The following is an 18,694-nucleotide window of genomic DNA, read 5'->3' as shown; positions in this document are numbered from 1 at the left end:
TCCAGCTCTGAAGTTTGCATGAGACTTGTGGCTAGCTGAACACCAGCTAGAATAATTAGGCACCATAAATCACGTTTTTATTTATGTTTTCAGTTTTTACTTCTGTAGCAGATGCATTGCCCATAGATTAACAATGTGAAACTGAACAAAAATCTTTGCTCTTTGCCTTAGCTCACGGGACCTTTTCCAACTGTATCCTAGTTAGAAATCTGACCTTGTGGAGTCCCAAATTTGGCAGAAGGAAGGTGCTGCTGGAAATATTCTTCTCAGTTTCTCAATCATTTATTCATGAAGACGAAGTTACACACTGAGTGGTATCTGGCCAAATCATTTGCTTCAAGAGTCAGGTTTATGATCCTTTTCCAACAACTGCAGACTTGAGGGTATCTGCTAGATCGCTCTTACCAGATGTAGCTATGCAATTTCTGTCAGAGGGCCCAGGCTGTCTTTCCTAGCTTTCAAAAACTATGAGAAGCTAAGTAAGAGTCACAGATTATTTACTTAGTGCCAACAACTTGGTAATGCAAACCTTAATATTGAAAGGTCAGGTATTTAATTTCCTAATAAAGAACATTTTGTGTGAGAAACTAACCTGGATGGACGTTAAGTTGCAAATCTGATTGGCAGTGTTCACAAAATAGCTGCCAAAAATTGTTAGGGGAAGTTGTAAATTGATATCCCAAATCAATTAGAGCACAGCACCGTATTATAATTCTTAGCCATCTTTTCTTCTGCTTGAGCAACAATATCTTTGGGAGATATCTCTTGATGACGTTTCAGAGGTCATGTTTTAACTTCAACATTAGGGGTTAGAGCTTTTGTGTTTGTCTGTTTGTCTCTTTGTTTCAACATTGCCGCACCAGATTTTTTTTTGCGTTCCTATAAATAATCTGCAAGGGTAGAATACCATAGAACTGTACATCATTCTGCTTCTTGCTGGGACTTTTGTAAGGCTCCAGATTAAAAAAACCCAGAATTTCAGGTTTGTGGGAGTTTTGATCTATTCTTTCAAAATCTGTTTTCATTCCGGATTGACATACAAGCAGAGAAAAGGCACATGCACACACAGGGAGGTGCAGGTGCATGTGCACACACACACACTCTTGGAACACCCCATTAAGTGAAATTTCAACAAAGGGTTGAGTTTTCCAGCTGAAAGATTTTATATTGATAAAATCAAGATGGTTCATTTAAATGTCAATATTATGTTAAAATATAATATGAAGTAAAAGGCTTGAGATTAAAAGTTTTTTTCTGAAATGAAAGACCTTGCATATGCTCTTAATTTCAGCCCCTTCCCCAATGGCATTTCAATGAAATCATTATGTTTCTGCAAAGTACCTACATCTGAATGAAATGGCAACATTCCACTGGAAAATTTACATCCAGCTGTTTGAAGCTTTCTTCCACTGTTTGTTTAATTGTGAACACATTTTGTTCACATCATGACAATTAGAGATAGCTTATCTGTCTGGCATCTTAATTAGCAGATTACTAATCTAGGACTTCAATCTTTCTGGTTACTGATAGCCTTTGTTTTCTAACTCTTCAGTTAGTCTTTTCATTCATATACGCTATGGTTTTCATATATTCTATGTCTTCATTAAGCATAGGCTCTTTAATCATATCTGTTTTAATACTAAGGTTATGGCTAAGGTGGAAGAGAAAATCCAAATAGGTTTGGAGTGGATCATGCTTTAAATGTGCAAAGAATCAGTTTATAACAAGGATCAGATAATTTAGGATTAAGAGGTAATCTCACATAAAATATTTGCTGGTTTTGAGAAAAATCATTGCAGAGTTCTACTCAGAAAAAGCAAATATTTTACATCCTGAACACACACAAGGAATGTATATAAACAATGGCACCAAGATATGTTAAACAGACATGGTCTTAAAACAGAATTATTTCCCATGCTATATATAACTGTACTATATCTCATATATATACTTACATAATATGCTGTTACTGTACTTGTTTTCCCAGTAACTGAGACCTTCATGATCTTTAATGTATTTACCTTTCTATGGCCCTCATGGCAAAGTTTCCAGCAGCTTTCAATTTTAATTGCCAAAGGGGTTTCACATCAGTGCAGTGGGAGAAGTTTCTCCTGTGTAGGTAGTTTGTTGAAAACTTTAGGGCTTACGGGATAAAATTTACCCTATACGTGTCAGTTAGTTATATTGCTGTCGGCAAATTTGTTGTCACAACAGGTGGTAGTTCTTCCCTTTGATAGGAAACTCTTGATAACCTGTGAATTGTTTGTACATTACTGATTTATCACCATTACTTAAGGTCTCATGTTGCGCTGTAGTCAGGTTCGTGTGCAGCTGTCCTTTTTTGCAAATGGCAGACTGATAGGATCACATGGAAATGCTTTCAGCAGAAAGAATTGCCCATTGGATTTAGTAGAAAGCCTCTGACACATCCAAACTGATCAGCTGTGCTCCTTTCATGCAGGGAATGGATGAAGCTATAGCTTATACTGTTACAATTATACCACAGGAAAAAACAAAAATAGTTGAATTTTGGAAGTTTGTTCAAGATTTGTCGCTCCTGGTAACACTGAAACATGAGACTCTTAGGTGGTGGGCAGGAGTATCTGATGTTTGAATAAAGCTTAGAAATTTTAAACATGTGCTTGTGAAACTAAAGCACAAATAGAACTGATTTGATTCTAAATGATTTAGCTCTAAAAAGTCATGTTTCGGTTCTTGACAGATGCTTTTCATACCATCTCTTTGTTGACATGGAACCATGTTTGTTCCTCGTGTCCTGAAATTGTTTTTCCAAACTGAGCAAATCACTACTTTGGTAGAAGGTATGTGTTTCTTTTGTGTTCTGAAAACCAAAAGCCTGGACTAAGAGTTCCAGTTGTAATGTTACTACATCACAACCACGTATTCATTCCTCACCCTCAAAAAGAGTTTGTCCAATGATAGGAACTTCTGTATCCCACTATGTTAATTGCATACATGAATCACAGAAATGTGATGGCATGTGAGGCTCTCCAAAAATTTTAGATTACTTTTTAAACATCTCACAGCCTGAATCCTGGATTCTGTATGGGTTGATGTCTGTGCTCTGGGAAGTTTTGCTGACGTCAGTGACTGGTACTTCCTTTGTACGGGGATGCTGCCAAAAGCAGGGGGAGAAATAAAATAATGTCAAGAAAAATAATAACTCTAACTATGTACTTGATCCCACAGGAGTCTTCATTCCTGTGCTCAATACAGTAATATCGTCAGAAAGGTGGCTATCAAGATAAACTGTACAGAAAACTTCAGGGCTGGAACACTTTCTAGGAATGAACAGAAAATCATCAGGGTATCTGAGGTAAATGTCAGTGCCGGTACAGAGAAATGTATTTGCCATTAAGCTCTGCTGACATTTTCTCTTTTAAGATCCTTTTTACAGTTGCTTCTTGTCTGGACAAATGTCTGTCATTTGGGACTCGTGTTTTCCAAGATGGCCATTTTGCTCAAGCTGACTTTGCTTTTAAACTCCTCACTTTGAAGTTGCTTTTTCTAACTGAGGTGAAGAATGAAATTGAGAAAACACATTGATTTTTCCATATGACAAAACATTTCTGAAGGCTGCTAGACTGAAGGAGATTAATGCTTCCAGGATTTGAACAGTGACTTACATTTGGCAGAAAGAATATGTTGGTACCAAAGATATTCCTCCTGATGATCTTGTGAAAATCTTCCTATGTTCTGCCAGACCGTGTCCGAAAAACCTGTTCGTATGTACTGATGTGTTCCGTTTCCTTATAGCTCCAAATGTTAGCGGGACTTTCCCACAGAGCAAGAAGAGTTTTACATATATCCCGTTGTCTTTCACAATATAAAATCCATAATACAACCGAACTGCTTGGCTGTTTGTTAGTCGCAGGAGCCATGCACGGCCCAGCTCAGACGTCCTTCTGGCTCCCAGGATCCCCGTGGTAAATGCTGTGGGGCCTCGCAAAATCCTGTCCTCTTCGCTCGCCATGCTGCTCCTTTTGCATGGAGCTTCTGGGAGGCGAGGAGGAGAGTGCAGAAGGATGTCCCGCGTGGGACAGCAACTCCAGACCCCTGGGGGAAGAGAGGCTGGTCCCAGTGTGAGGGAGCTGAGGGAAAGGCAAGGAAGGGAGAGGAAGGACCGGTGGCAGGCAGGACAGAGGAAAGGGTAACAACTGAAGCAGCACCTGAGGGGGGAAAGGAGGAGCACACAGAGGGTGTAGCCACAGGGAAGTGCCTGCCATAGCCAAGTTTCAAGAAGAAAACACCTCCACGCCAAACCCCCCCTGTGTAAACTACTGCAGATCCATTAACCCTTTCTAATTTCTTCAAATCCCTTTTAGCATCAAATTCACTTCAAGCATTTGTTGAAGGTTGCTGTAAATTTGAAGGCGTCAAGCCCTTCTGAAGATACGTAGCGTGCTTGTGAATGTGGCTCCACGTGACAGAATGTTATTTCAGTTTTACACCTCCAAATCTATAGGAAATTGGATGCTGCGACTACAGAACGTTACGGTGAGAAACGGAAGCCATCAAACCTGAGATTTATGGTATCTGTTCACCACAGGATCCTGATTCACTCTTAAATGCCACCTGTCTTGTGTACCAAGTCAGTCAGAGGTACAATGGGAGGAAGAAAAAAAAAAAGGTCTGTGATTGTGCAGTGGCGCCCTGTCGTGATGTATTACTTGCGCTGTGGAGCAAGTGAAGGCTGCGTGGGTAATTTTAAAGCTGACATTTCCTGTCTTTCAGCTGCTCTACGTAGCTAAAGTACGACTTTTTACAGGGCTGCATGGGCCCTCAGCGCGGCCGTACCTGTGTGAACACGGGGAAGCTGCGCCCACCTGACTGCAGGTGCTGGGCGGGCGAAGCTCCGGAGGCGTTTAGGGAACCACAGCCTGACTGACGCTCGCGGTTTAACAGCTTTGTTTTCCGTTTCAGCCACTAGCTTTGGGAAGAAACCCCACGGAACAGAACCATGGAAAGTGAGGAGCTCTTCCCTTGCCGAATATCAGCGTTCTCTCCCCAAACCCGGAGGGCGCCAGGACTGCCCGCGCCGCCGGCCGCTGAGGGGAGGTGAGGGGCGGGGCGGGGCGGGGCGGAGCGCCTCCAGCCCGCTGCGGGCGGGCGCGCGGCCCAGCCGGCGAGCCCCGCCGCTTCGACGGCCGCCGCCGCCGCCGCCGCTCGGACGCGGGCGGGCGCGCGCGCAGGGCGGTGGCGGCGGGGGGAGGAGTCACGCGCCCCGGCACGCTCCGCTGGCCCGCCCCCCCTTCCCCGCCCCGCCGCCCCCGCCCGGCCCCGCGCGGCGCTCCCGTCTCGCAGCCGCGGCGCCTGCCAGCGCCTCTCCTGCGTGCGCTCCACTTGGTACGGCCCACCCCGGGGATCATGGCGATTGATGGTAAGTAGGCCAATAACGGGCTCCTCTCGCCCCGAATCGCTCCCCTCCCCCAGCCCCCTCCTCTCCCTCTCCTCCCCCGGGCACGGGGAGGGGGGCGGCTCGGGGGGGGGGGGGGGAGAGGGCTGCCACCGCGGCGTGAGGCGGGGGCGCGCCGAAGCCGAGCGGCACCCCCGCCCGGCGGTGCCCGGAGCCGGGCTGAGGAGGGCGGCGGGGGGACGCCTCTTCTCTCCTCTCCCCTTCCTCCCCCAACCCGGGCCGGCCCCGCGGCGGGGGCTGCCGCGGAGGGGCTGTTCCGTGCGTGGGGGAGAGGTGAGTGTCGCTGCTGCCTCCTCCCGTCTCCGTGCCTGGGAGCCGGGCAGGGGTAAATAATCCCTGGCGCGGTGGCCGGCATCCTTCCTCCTCCTCCTCCGCCGCCGCCTGCCCCAAGGCTGCCGGGCGTGCGCCTGTGGGCGCCGCGGAGGGGACCTGAGGAGGACGAAGGCATCCTCTCCGTGCCGTGAGCCGCCCTTGCTCTGGTGGGGAGGCGGGGGCGGGCGGGCTCCCCCCGGGGCCGGCGGAGGGGCCGGGGCTGTGCCGCCTCTGCCCGCCGCCGGGTCCGCCGGGTCCGAGACCGCCGGAGCGAGGGGGTGTGTCAGAACAGCCCGCACCCTGGTTGTAAATGTCAGCCGCTGAACGTGCGCAGCCTTATCCGTCCTCCCCGGAGAGACTTTGGCAACTGCTTTAAAAGTAATCGTCCCTCCCGGCCCTGAAGTCTCTGAAAACTGATTCCCCAGGCGAGGGAGGTTCCCTGCGCCCTGCCGGTGGCCCGGCTGCTGAGAGCTAACAGGCTGCACAGAAGCCTGCGTCCGCAGATCTTTCTAGTCATCACTTAACAACAACAACAGAGGAGCGAGATGTACTAGACACTTGTTGGGTTTGTTTGGAGGTGATCATCTTAAAAGGCAGGGCTTCCGAGCTTTTTTTTGAAACCTTCCCTCGATTCGGAGAGTAACTTTACACCTCGTTAAAAATACTTTTAACAAAAATAATAGATCCCAGAACTTTATTTCCAGCAAAAGAAGGTCCTAAGGTATGCTGCTTCCTCGACCCTGGTGTTTCTTTCTGAAAGCATCTGTTGTTGTAACTTAAAGAATTCAGGAAAACAGTGAGGGGCAAAACCCAAACTGTTCTGGTTTGTTTTGCATGTGGGATGCTTCTGTGCTGTCGGTTTCCTTGAATTAGTAATTCAGGCCTCTGTAAGAAGTTGCACTGCGCAAGCAAAGCTGCGTGTTCACCCTGTCTTGGAAGCTGTGCACACCAGGAGTCTAAGCTGGCCAGCTTTAAGTTGGCTAGGTTCTTTTCTGCTGAAGAGCCCTCTTAATATTATCAAGAAGATAGCAAAAATTTCTGCTGGGTCTGGACTTTTTACGTAACTCAAGCTTGGGAAAAAAAAATACATCAGTCCTTCAAAATCTGTCTCTGTTTTCATTTTAGGCTGCGTTATCCCAGAAATCTGTGAGAATTTGTTAGATCTGAAAATATTCACATAATGTGAAGTTCATGTTTAATATTTTCAGAGGATTTAGGGCATTACTTCTTAAAGCAAATACTCATGAATGAATTAAGCAATCTAGCCTTTGAAAAGAATGCAACACTTCTCATTAGGGCCAGACTTTAGAAATAGCCCGTCTTGTGGATACTTCTGTGAAATTGCCAAAATGGGACTGAAGCTCTTGAGAAAATTGGGTGCATAGTTTACAGTTAAATGTGAGGCAGCATAAAAGAAAAATCCAATCATGAAAGCGATCTGCTAGGTTTTGATTTAGTACTCTTCCCAAAGACAGAAAATGCAATCTATTTTTCTGCTGTAATCTGTAGCCGGTGTGCAGCATCCTCTTTGTTTTCAACTGAATAGCTGAATGCTGTAGATTTGTTAGTAGGTGTTACAATTTTTATTCCTCATCTTGGTGTTCTCTCCCTCCTGTTTATGCAACAGTACCTTGCCTTGACTGTTTAGCAGTACTATTTCCTGGCCAGCAGTGTTTAAAAATATGAGTTTGATTTGGGCGAATACTAACTCTTGAAGTCAGGATCAAACCACAGGGCTTCCTGTGTAAAGTGTCAAAATACAGAATTTACATTGTGTCCATGTAAATTTGTAAATGTATTTAATTAAGTAAACAGAGAAAATACTTTGCTCTGTTTTAAAGACACTGCAGTTGTCCAGGTTTTTTTTGGTAAAGGCATGGGAAATAAGCAAGACTGAAAATTTCTGATTGAAGAATAAATATAAAATAGCTCAAAACTCCTTCAAAGCAGGACATATACAGTTATATGTGAAGAGTGTGCAAAATTAAAAGAGCTCAAATTAAAATAGGATTTGTTAGCTGCAAGAAATTAAGTGCTTTTGGTTGTTCTTAAAAAATCTGTAAGTATGCTGACAAAGCAACACTGGAAAAGGTACCAGTTTACGTTGATTCTAACACTAAAACCCCAAATTTTTTTAAAAGTGAGGCTTTTGTATCAAGTGTTATATAGAACCAGGGAGCCATTGGCCATGGCGAATGACCATTGTCATTTTGTTCAGTGACAATGCTTTGTTACTTTTTTGCATTATGATCACTGACAGACTTTTAAAAGAGAAGTATCCTTCATGTGATCAAGTTCAAAGCCCTAATTTAGTGATTGAGGGAACAGTTACATCTTTTTCTTTATAAAGTTAATGTCATGGTAAAACATGTTCTTTTTTATATCTTTATAAAGACATCAGATATATAGTTAGCATAGGTCGGGCAATCTTGGATTTGCTAGGAAACAGCAGAGGGTAACCCAACTGGAAAACTTTTGGCTCAAATGAGTTGAGAGACTTGTATTTACAGTTATTTCAGTATATTTCTCTTCCAAAACAAAATCAGTCTTAGTATTAAGTAGGAGCTCTATTTTATGATGCAAAGTTTTTTATTGCTTAATATTTCCACTTTTTCATAGGGAAAGGTTAAATTAATCTAATGCAGAGAGTATCAGAATGGGGAGGATTGCAAATATGGTAGAGAGTAAGGCCAAACTGAAAGCAGTAGTAAGCCCAGACTGGCAGGCAGTCTGAGATTTAAGATTCTCTCACCTGCAGGTGCCCAGGCCTCGGGTCTTGTGATGGTTTGCTGGGATTGGGAAGAGAGAGTGTTGAGGAGTCACTTCTGAGAATCCTTCAGCATTGCCATGGTAATGTTTCTCATGGCAGCATTAATTTGATTTCTTTAAGCTGCTTTTCCTTTTTTGAGCAATAGCAAAACTTTGGCACCTGCCTTAAGAGTTCTGTTGAATTGAGGGCTGGGTGAGGAGCTAGCAGCAGAAATCACATTGTGTTGCATGAAGGAGGGAAAAGAAATGTAAAGGTCGCAGTGGGATGCTTTGTAACCTAAGGCAGAATTGCACATCTTGCATATCCTTATGAATTTACTTTTACCAGGTTCTTGGGCTGCACTTGAATGTGCTTTAACATGGTATAGGCTATACAAAAGTGTACATCTCTCAAGGAGGGGAATACATTTAGAGATGAACCTTTTCAGATGGAGTTAATTCTTTTTGAATTTAAACTCTTTCCTATGGTTTTCATTGTGAGGAGTTTGGTGTTAAGAACTGAGAAGTAGTATTAAAGAGAATAATGAGCCGTACAGGTAAAAGGAATCTACTAGAGAAGAAAGAATTACAGGGTGGTGCTGTCATCTAATAAGTTATTGCTAGAGTAATGAGACTAATGAACATGGCTTCCCATATTTTTCCCCTGTGATTCTACTAGTGTAACACTTGCTGTTCCGGATGTAGTATGCCAAGGTCCTCGTCATGTATCTAGGCTTGTGAATACCTCCTGAGTGTCTCTGAAGTATCCTGAGCTCTCTGATGTTTCTGACAAGATTGTCCTCCCTCTCTTTCCTCATCTGCCAGCTGTTTGGTTGGGAGCAGGCAGCTGCAGCTGTGTGTGCTGTGCGTGGATTTCTCAGCTGTTTGGCTGTCCCTGTGTTTGATGGGGTCTGTGTTTATGTCGTATTTGATTGCTGATTTTTTATGAAACATAGAATCCTAAAAGTATTAAGTTCTTAAAACTTTCTGTCAATTTTGGCTTAAATTAGCCAGTGAATTTGTAAGCAATAGAAGGATGGGGCAGGAAGCAAACTGTTTCATTATATAACCCTCATTTCCTTGGGAAACAAAGACAAAAATTACGAAATGAACCTACTTTTTTTCTATGGATATAAGAAGAGAGAGGATTTAGAACACTACTTCATATACGTTACATGAAAACTATGCCTAGTTGCAAATTGCCAGAAACCAGAACAGAAAACAAAAGAGCAATGAGCTGCGTACAGTGCTTAGGTAGGAGTATCATACACATGGCTCATAGGTTGAATCTGGCCCAGGGAACAGTTTTATCTTAACTGCCAAGTTACCTGGGATATTCAGGTGTTGCTGCAGTGTGTACTAGAAGGGTGTAAGATGACACAGAGATCCTTAAGTTAGCACTGATCTGAATTGGCCATAGTGCTTGTGAATCCAAGTTGGTGCAGCCAGGGCAGGGGTTGAGCAGCAGCAGAAGTATTAAATAAAGCCTAAACATAAGAAGCCGTATTTTGTACTTAGGCCCACTTTTAAACACTTTTGTTAAATGTGGGGTGGATCAAATGTCAGGTTATCAGATTTGATCAGCCACACAGAATCTGTTTAATGCTGTCTTATGCTCATTCACTGTCTGTAGTGGAAACTATTCAGCAAATGTTACCCAGTATTAATTTTTTTATTGTCATTGTGAGGATGATTCCCTGCATTATTTGCTGATGGCAGTAAAACCTTATGCTGTATGCAAAATTACCAATTTCCGGGTTGGATTTGTGTTACACCATCATCACTGTGGTGTTATGGATCTATTGAAATAGACAGCTGTTAGGTCTCTCTTGCCTTTTAGGTAAGAGTGGACTACCTTTTTAAAAAAAAAAAAAAAAAAAATCTAACCTCTAATGCTCTACAGACTTCTTTTTGACAAGCTCGCCACGGGCCAAGATGAAACTATCATGCTGCATATAAGAACAGTTGATGCATTCAGAGTGAAATTCTTCTTGAATTCTGTTCATTTTTAGTGCTTAGCACTTTTGCAAATTGGAACTCTTGGCGTTCAAGATGGGCATGCAGGAAAGCAAACGCACAGTCGCTACCTGATTAAAAATGTTGGCTTATATTACTGCCTATCAAAGTACAGGGGATCTGTAAGAGAGGAGAGTCTTGCTATCTTCTAGAGAACTTTCAACTGTTTTAACCATTAGGTCATATTTTCTCTTCGCCTTATTCCCAGCCTGATTCAATTACACTTCTTGCAGCTTTTGTAGTGAATGGTGCGAGGGATCCACAGCTGATACTTTCAGGCTTTTCCTGAATATTGTCAGGTTTTGAACTGCATAAGGCAAAGGTCCTATGTTGTATATAAAAGTAAATGTGCACCTGGAGATTGAAGTGGATTTCAAGTCAGCATTTAATCCTCGCACTTCCTGATTTTTGAGTATTTAACTTTTGAAGGTGGGAGATGTTTTCTGATTTCTGTGTAAACCTGTCTCTAGAGTGAGATGGAGAAACTTTGGGATGGTTTTGAAAGTTAATTGTAAGACAGCAAATGAGTGTTGAGTTTGTGAACTAATAGGTTACATTCTGCAGAGGAGCATATTCTTTGATGTGAAAAGTGGTAGGTTCCGTATGATTGACACACATCTTACAGGTATTTTTGTTTTGTAGTCTGAAATAAGCAGTTTTTTTAAATGGTGCTAGCAGAGAAGACAGTGTGTACAGTAGGAGTTTGTATTATAAAATCAGAACATTGATTTCTAACTTTTACTCTTGAAAACTTCTGATCTTGAACACATCTGCTGCTAGTTTAATCTGATACTTATTTCTTTTATTAGTGGGTTAGACAGTAAATAATTGTTCTTTATTCACCTGCTTACATCCACCATCTGCTGTGTCTTTTTTCCAGGTCCAAGAGTCTTAGTCTATTAAATCACTCCTCAAATGGAAACTGTGTTTTAACCATTTTATTGACTTTTTTTGCCTTTCTCTGTGACTTCTGTGGTTCTATTTTATTCTTTGAGTTGGTGGGACAGAGAGGAGACCAAAACTGCAGAAAATATACAAGATGTGGGCGCATAATAAGGATCTAAAATAGCATATTTGAGTTTTTTTTTTTAACTTGCTGTCTCTGTCCTAATAAATTCAATATTGTTTGCTTTTTAGTTTGCTTTTTCACTACTTCCAAGCATTCAACTTTAAAAATTTCATTTTTTACATATGCAATATTGTTTGTAGACTAAAATGGTAAAAAGGGTACTAAAGGAATGCAGAGGTGATTTTACACCATGGGTGAGGATGGACTAATGGGTATACATAACCTGTTTAGGAAAAACATCATACTGATGCCAGCTGTAGAGTTGCTGTTCTGTGAAAGTCTTTTCAGCTTTGTTTATTTTCCTTTGCAGTTAGCTGTGTGTTCCAATAAAACCAGATTCTTCCTTAAATTCAGTTCATGGTATGAGGCAATTTTTCAAGGACTGGATTTGTTGGTATATGTGAGCCAGAACACTTTCATTATAGTTGCCTTTTAGAATAAATTTGTAGTATGTTATATGAAACAGATTAGCATAAGAATGGGTTTCCTAACTATCTTGTATTTGAAGCAAAAGCATTAGTATTTCCACATGCTTCAGACACGTTAACGTTAACAATGTGTTAGGCTTTATCACTTGTATCCCATTTTACGTTTCTGCACTGTAACACCGCTATTTTATGCATTTGCTGCACAGCACTGTTGTTTCCTTCTCGTTTGACAATCCTGCATGCTCGAGGCAGCTGGCCAGCCTTACCTGTGATCTGTAGATTGACAATGACTGTCTGACCTGGGGTTACAGAGCAGGAGTGAAGGAGCTCTGCTGAAATGCACGTCCCTTGCTGTTGCTGTGCGTGAGCAGCAGCTACTCCTCTGTAATTTGGCAAGGTGGGCTCTCAAGGGCTGTAATGGATGCTGTGCCCCTCACCCTGTTCCTGCTACTCAGCCTGCATGGTATTGTCATTCTGCACTGGAATTCCATGGAAAAAATAGTTGTCTAATGTTGAATAAAATATTAAGTGAATGTTTGTTGAATGTAGTCCAAACTTAGCAAAATGCTAATTAAAATACAATCCTCAGCAGGAAAGTAGTTTATCATATAAAGAGTATGTCCCAAAACTTACACCCAATGACAAAGACTTCGTGATACGATGTGATGTTCTGCTGCAGCTACTAACATGGATTTGTTGCTGAATTGAAGAATAACGTGTCTTATATAGCCTAAGTTGCACCATGGTATTGATACTGGAACTGAGACTGTGTGGCATGTTTGTTGAAGGGATGGAATGGATGGACCCTCACCGAGTTTGTGGGTGATGCCAGATAAGGGAGCAGTTAATAAGCTGGAGGGCAGGGCTGCTACCTGGCAGGTGCTCAGCAAGCTGAAAGAATGGGCTGAAGGGAACTGCATGAACTTCAACAAGGACAAATGAAAAGTCCAAGTCCATGCAGCACTACAAGCTGTGGACAGACTGGCCAGGAGCAACTCTGCATGAAAGAACCTGAGGGTCCTGGTGAACAGCATGTTGAACATGGACCAGCCATGTGCCTCTGACCTGTATCCAGCTGTGTTAACCCAGTATGAGAGAGACTGACAAACTGGAGAGACTCCAGCAGAGTGCCGCTGAGGTGGTGGGGGACTGGAGTGCATGGCACATGAGGAGAGGCTTGGGAGATATGTTCGTGTAGTCTGGGGAAGCCTGAAGGGGGGCCTTTACTGCAGCCTTTCATTGTGTAAGGGAGTCTAAGAAATGGAGATGGGTTCTTCAGGTGCACAGAGAAAGCCCATGAGGCAATGGGTGTGAGCTGCATCAAGGGAGATCCTGACAGGCTATAAGAAAGAAGTGCTCACCGTGAGAGGGCTGACACCTTCCCTGCCTTCCCCTTGGAACCAGTAGTGCCTGGAGAGGTCATGGAATCTCCGTCCTTGCAGAACGTAGTTGGTTGAGGCCCAGAGCAACCTCCTGTAAAGGTGGTCCTGTTCTGAAGTCTCTCAGAGCGCCAGAGGTTGTTCCCAACCTAAATCACTCTATGATAATTGCTATGTTAAATTTCCTAGACAATTATTTTCAGCACCTAGTAGTGGAGTTTCAGCTAAAGTCCAAACATAGTAGAACTTTGAGTTTTGAATTGTACTAGTTTTAGAAAGACATAATATTTAATCAATACAGAATTCAGGTAGTGCTTTATCTTCTTTGATGTACAACATTTAATCTTTTTGCTGTGATAGTCATCTTGGTAAATAGAGACTTCGTATACAAAATCTCTATCCTAAATTGAGAAAATTAAACTTCATCAGGTGTTTCAGCTGCCTCTAAAACATCTGGGCATTCTGTTTGTGCTAAATGTTTGAATGATTTAGATTTTAGGGCCACGAGGTGGTGGTCCTTGCTGAAGAAACCTTAAATGTTTTGTTGAATGTGCAGTTCTAAAATTACTTCATCTTTCATTATTTCTCATTTTACTTCCATTGTCTGAAATTATGGAAAGCTTTATGTCCCCAGATGGGTTTTTTGTATTCTCAGATTTCATTTTGCACAAAGTATTATGTAGTTTCATATGCAAGCTCACTTTAAACTGTTAAATAGGAGATCATGTTCATAGTCAAGATGAAATAGAATTAATAATAATTTATATCTAAATCAAACTTAAATTTTATTTAACTGTAAAAGTATGGTGACCTACCACTATATTAAAATCAAGTACTTTAACATCCAAAGACTGTAAAATTTAAGCAGGTCATACCACCGAACCTTTCGGATTTGTGGGTTAACCAACACAAAACTAGTCTTTCAGACTGAAGTGCTAAATTAGCAATTGACATCTTGCCATCATGCAGAATGTTTTCATATTTTCAGTTTAATTTCTTCCAATGACTAGGTTATTCAAAGCTGAGAGACTTCTTGGGAGTTGGAAAGACAGAAAACTTGTGTTCCTTTGTTGATCTGTGAGTAAAAGCAAGGTGTCAGTAGTGTATTAGTTCCACAGTTTTGAAGAGCACTAGAGAAAAGAAGAATCTGCCCAGGTGACTTGAGGATAATATTTCATGTGTTTAATAAATTGGTTAATTTAAAATATAAAAGATGCTTGCTTCAACTTTATTTTCAAAACACGTAGGTAATTTGATGTATTTTTATTTAAGTTGATTTCCATCCAAAAGCAGTTTGGAAAAAGAGTAGTAGATTAATCACCTATTAAGTAAGAAATATAATTCAGCATTTTCTAACAAAATAAAAAGGAAAAAATAAGAATCCTGAATGAATGCACGTTAAATTGTATAAATTTACTATATAGCCTTGTGGTCAATAAAAAGTAACATGAAGATTAATGTAGAGGCATTATTTAGTGGAGCACCATCGTATTTTAGCTTCTACATGATTGAGAAAAGATAGCTTTCTTTAGAAAACAGTAGGTAGCAATGCAAAATCCAAACTTAAAACTAGTATTTTATGATGAGATTTCAAGCTGGTTGATTTAACTGAGGACAGTATATAATTAAAATCTAATGCTGCTCACTGTTCTTCTCTCGGTCATTTCTAGGTGAATCTTTATTTTTAACTAACTGTCTAGCATCTGTGTAATGAGAAATTCTTTTATTTGTTTCAGTAATTTTTATTCTTCTTCACTGCTGAATTTAAGTCTATTGGGGGAAGAAAATCTAAGGAGAAGAGTTTCAGTCACTCTTTTGTAGCCTGAAGATGATTGCAATGACTTTAAAGAAGATGGTAATCTTCTCCCAAAGTTTGTTATTTTAAAAAGCCTTGTTGTCATAAAACCAGATTATTTTTTTTTACATAACATTTTGTTATGTTTTCCTTCCAAAATGTTTTCTGAATGAAAACGATATTGGCCAGCTTCTAGAATGCACTGAAAAGAAGTAGTTATTTTATTGCTATTATAGCTGGGTTTTGTAATGGTGATGACTATACAAAACTCATGGGATCATCAGACTCATTGATACTTGATTTCCCATTCAAGAGTATCTTTGAGGCTTGTATTTCATATTACTGAATACGAAAAAAAGTATGTTGACATAAAATGAAGATTCTTTTTAACTTCATACCTCACAGACATTTAATTTTATTTTAGAAGAGTTATGTTTTACTCCATTTTTTTATTCCTTTTATCCTTTTTTTCCTCCTAATATATGCGTTTCCTACAGTTATTTCTTTTAAATGTAAATTTAACTACAAATACAGGTATCTTCTTAAAGCTTTTACACCATCTGTTAGTGTTATCAATGATGAGTTTTAAAGATCAGTTTATATTATATCATAATATCCTTTATTATATGGCTTAATTCCTTTATTATGGAATGAAGGAGAGTAATAAGTGCTATATAATGTATTTCCACATTCTTGAGATGGAAAGAATTTTGTTATCAGAGTCTAGTGAAGTCTTTGGAGGATGGTAGTGATTAATGCTTATGGAATAGATGTTTTGTGAGTTTTTGGAGCTGTCTGTTTTGTATTTTCATGAGGTTGCGGGGAACTGGGTGTGAAGACCTAGGCAGTTCCCTTCAGTTCTGTATTCATATACATGCAGTCTTTTGTTGTCAGTGGAAAAAGGCCTAGTGAGCGTTAGGGTATGGTTAAGATAGGCCATGGCTTGGTGTAGCTTGGATGTTAAGGTTTGACCGCAGGACCTGTCATTCCAAACTACATTAATTTAAAAGTGAAGAGGATCATGAATGCTGTAAATGCATTCGGTATAAAGTAATCATAATAAAAAAATCAACTCTTCCAATAATTTCTAGATACCATTAAAAGAATCTCTTCAACAGTTTGTACCTGCTTGTTCCTCCTTCTGCAAGGCTTAACAGTAGCTTGTTTCATGTCCTGTCCCTGTATCACACCTTCCTCTTTCAACATGGTTGACTGAATGTATTCTCCTTGCTTTGTGGATTCCTTCATTGCCCTCACTAGGTATATTATGTGTTGATGTTTTGTTTACTCCTGTAATTCTAACACTAAAATGTTTTTTATTAAAAATACCAGGTAAACCCAGCCTTTAGTAACAGGCTTTCTCTTTTTTTTTTTTTTTCTTTTCTTACCATGGAAGATAATAACAACATTATTTTGGCATTCTATTATGTTACAAATATTTTTGATATTTTGAGAATTCTTCTGTAGATGCTAGTTCCCTCAGAACAGGAAATAATGTTTTATACTTGGGAAATATTAGTGTGGCTTCAGTTAGTTTGCTTGTGTTTGTGTAAAAATTCTATGTAAGAGTTTTCAAACTGCGCCATCATTAGTAGTATTAAGCCAAAGGTACATTTATTGTTTTTTCCAAAGAATATCATACATAAATTGAAAAATTGTTGAATCAAGCTTTTGCATTTTTATTAAATGACATGGTTTTACAGCTTTTTCTTTTACACTGTTTATAAGCCTTTTTAAGAAGCCAAATACACTTTATTTGTTAATATTTTCTAATGATTTATTTCCACATAGGTGGAGAACGAACTTGCGGTGTACATGAGCTAATCTGCATTAGAAAAGGTAAGCAATGATTTGTGAAAGTGAACTTCTGAGCTTGTGAATAGTACTGGTGAGAAATCTGCTACCTAATGTTACAATCTTGGGTTTTCTGGATCTTAGCATTGCATCTTTGTGTTGCAAAATCTTTTGATGCTGATGCTGTCAATGAAAAAAAGAAATAAAATGTGAAGTTCCAAAATAAAATTTGAATTTTCTCAAGAAGGAAAAATGTGCTCTTCCAATATTCACTGAGTTACATGGAAGTTGTTAATGTTGTTCAGCTGTGATAGGAAGCCACAAAAACTTTGATCTTTGCCTTGTTCAGATATTTGTAGGATGATTTTATTTTTAGTAGTAATAGAAAGTTGTGAGGGTATTTTAAACAACTGATGTAATGGACTGGCAATCTCTGCCTATGTTTTCAGTTGAGACCCTAATGACTCAAACTTCTTTGAAAATGACTGTATTAGTAATGAAACCAGTAATTAATAGAGCCTGAAACAGAGCTGTGCTCAAGAGAGGACTTTTATAGGTTTAAAGCTGAGTTACAATGACAGAAGTTGAAGTTTGACAGTACAGCTCAGCTGATACAATGACTAGATATAGTTCTGTTTTCTTGTCCCTTTTGCCAGGCCTACGCTTCTTTCTGTGGCATTGCTATTGAACATCTGTGTTCTGATGTGAAAGCTAATCTTAACCTAAAAAACCTGAAAAGTTTCTTCAAGGATTAGTTCCTTGCATTGACTCACTGTTAGAAGAGTCTCAGTGCTTTCAAACGGAAAGGAGTAATAAAGTGTGGCGGGAGAGGAGGAGGGCTGCAAGACTGTTGACAACTAAGTGTTACACTGGCTTAATAGTATTGTCAAACCATGTCGTGCTTGGTGGCAAGAAATTTTGTTTGGCTTCTGAATAGAGCTTAGTTTCTATTGCATTCACTTAAAGGTTTTAGTAAAATGAGTTTTTTTTTAAACATTTACTTAATATCTCCTAACCTCAGAATTAAGTCTACCAGTTAAGGTGAAAAATAGCTTTATCATCACAAGTCATCTTTTCCAAATATCTATTAAAAGAATAATTGGGTGTTGTATGTGGTTTGACAGTACTGTAATTAAAAACAATTTTATGCTTTTTTAAACTGTAAATTGTTTCATTCTTGCTTTTTTAATTACTTCGTTTTCACTTGGGGGTGTACTTTTTCCTTTTTATGTTTTCGGGAGGGGGTTTTGTTTTGTTGGTTTTTTTTAAAACTTCTTTATTGCTATCTCTGTTTTTCTGTTGGTGTATAAGTTGGTACACAGTGTTCTGTATTCCTTCTGTAATAGGCTCTGTTTTTCTTTCTGAATTATGAAACTCATTGGAAGTTCAGGAAGCCTACTGATAAAGTTTCAAAATCTATTAATCTTGCTAATCTCTATTTATTTCAGGGTACTGTAGTGATTTTAAGAAAAACAATTTTTCTACGTTCTTGGAGGCAGTGCTGTATGTTTTTTAATGTTATTGCTGGGAAGCTAAATTGAAAAGACGTGCATTGTTTTTTAAGGTTCTATGTTATGTTTGAACACTAGATTCTAGGCTGCATTTGCCATTGATATGATATTATAAACATTTTTTTTTTAGAAACAGTTGCATGGAACCTGTGTTTTAGCATTGGTGGTTATAAATTAGCTTAGGGATAAGCATGATTAAAAGAGA

General features: G+C 40.2%; 1 protein-coding gene across 3 annotated transcripts in view; it reads left to right on the top strand.

Moving 5' to 3' along the window:
• The first annotated feature begins 5,282 nt into the window (after nt 1–5,282).
• Nucleotides 5,283–18,694, top strand: part of SYT14 (synaptotagmin 14) — a 103,163-nt gene continuing 89,751 nt past the window's right edge. For all 3 annotated transcript variants that reach the window (XM_069800222.1, XM_069800221.1, XM_069800220.1), the window contains exons 1-2: nt 5,283–5,401; nt 16,976–17,023. In XM_069800222.1, coding sequence (XP_069656323.1) covers nt 5,389–5,401; nt 16,976–17,023 — 61 coding nt within the window. In that variant the 5' untranslated portion in view covers nt 5,283–5,388. The remainder of the gene's footprint in view (nt 5,402–16,975; nt 17,024–18,694) is intronic.

The sequence above is a fragment of the Haliaeetus albicilla genome, chromosome 13 (genome assembly GCF_947461875.1).
Source record: "Haliaeetus albicilla chromosome 13, bHalAlb1.1, whole genome shotgun sequence".
NCBI lineage: Eukaryota > Metazoa > Chordata > Aves > Accipitriformes > Accipitridae > Haliaeetus > Haliaeetus albicilla.
Note: the sequence above shows the minus strand (reverse complement) of the source record. Positions and strands in the feature narration are given on the sequence as shown.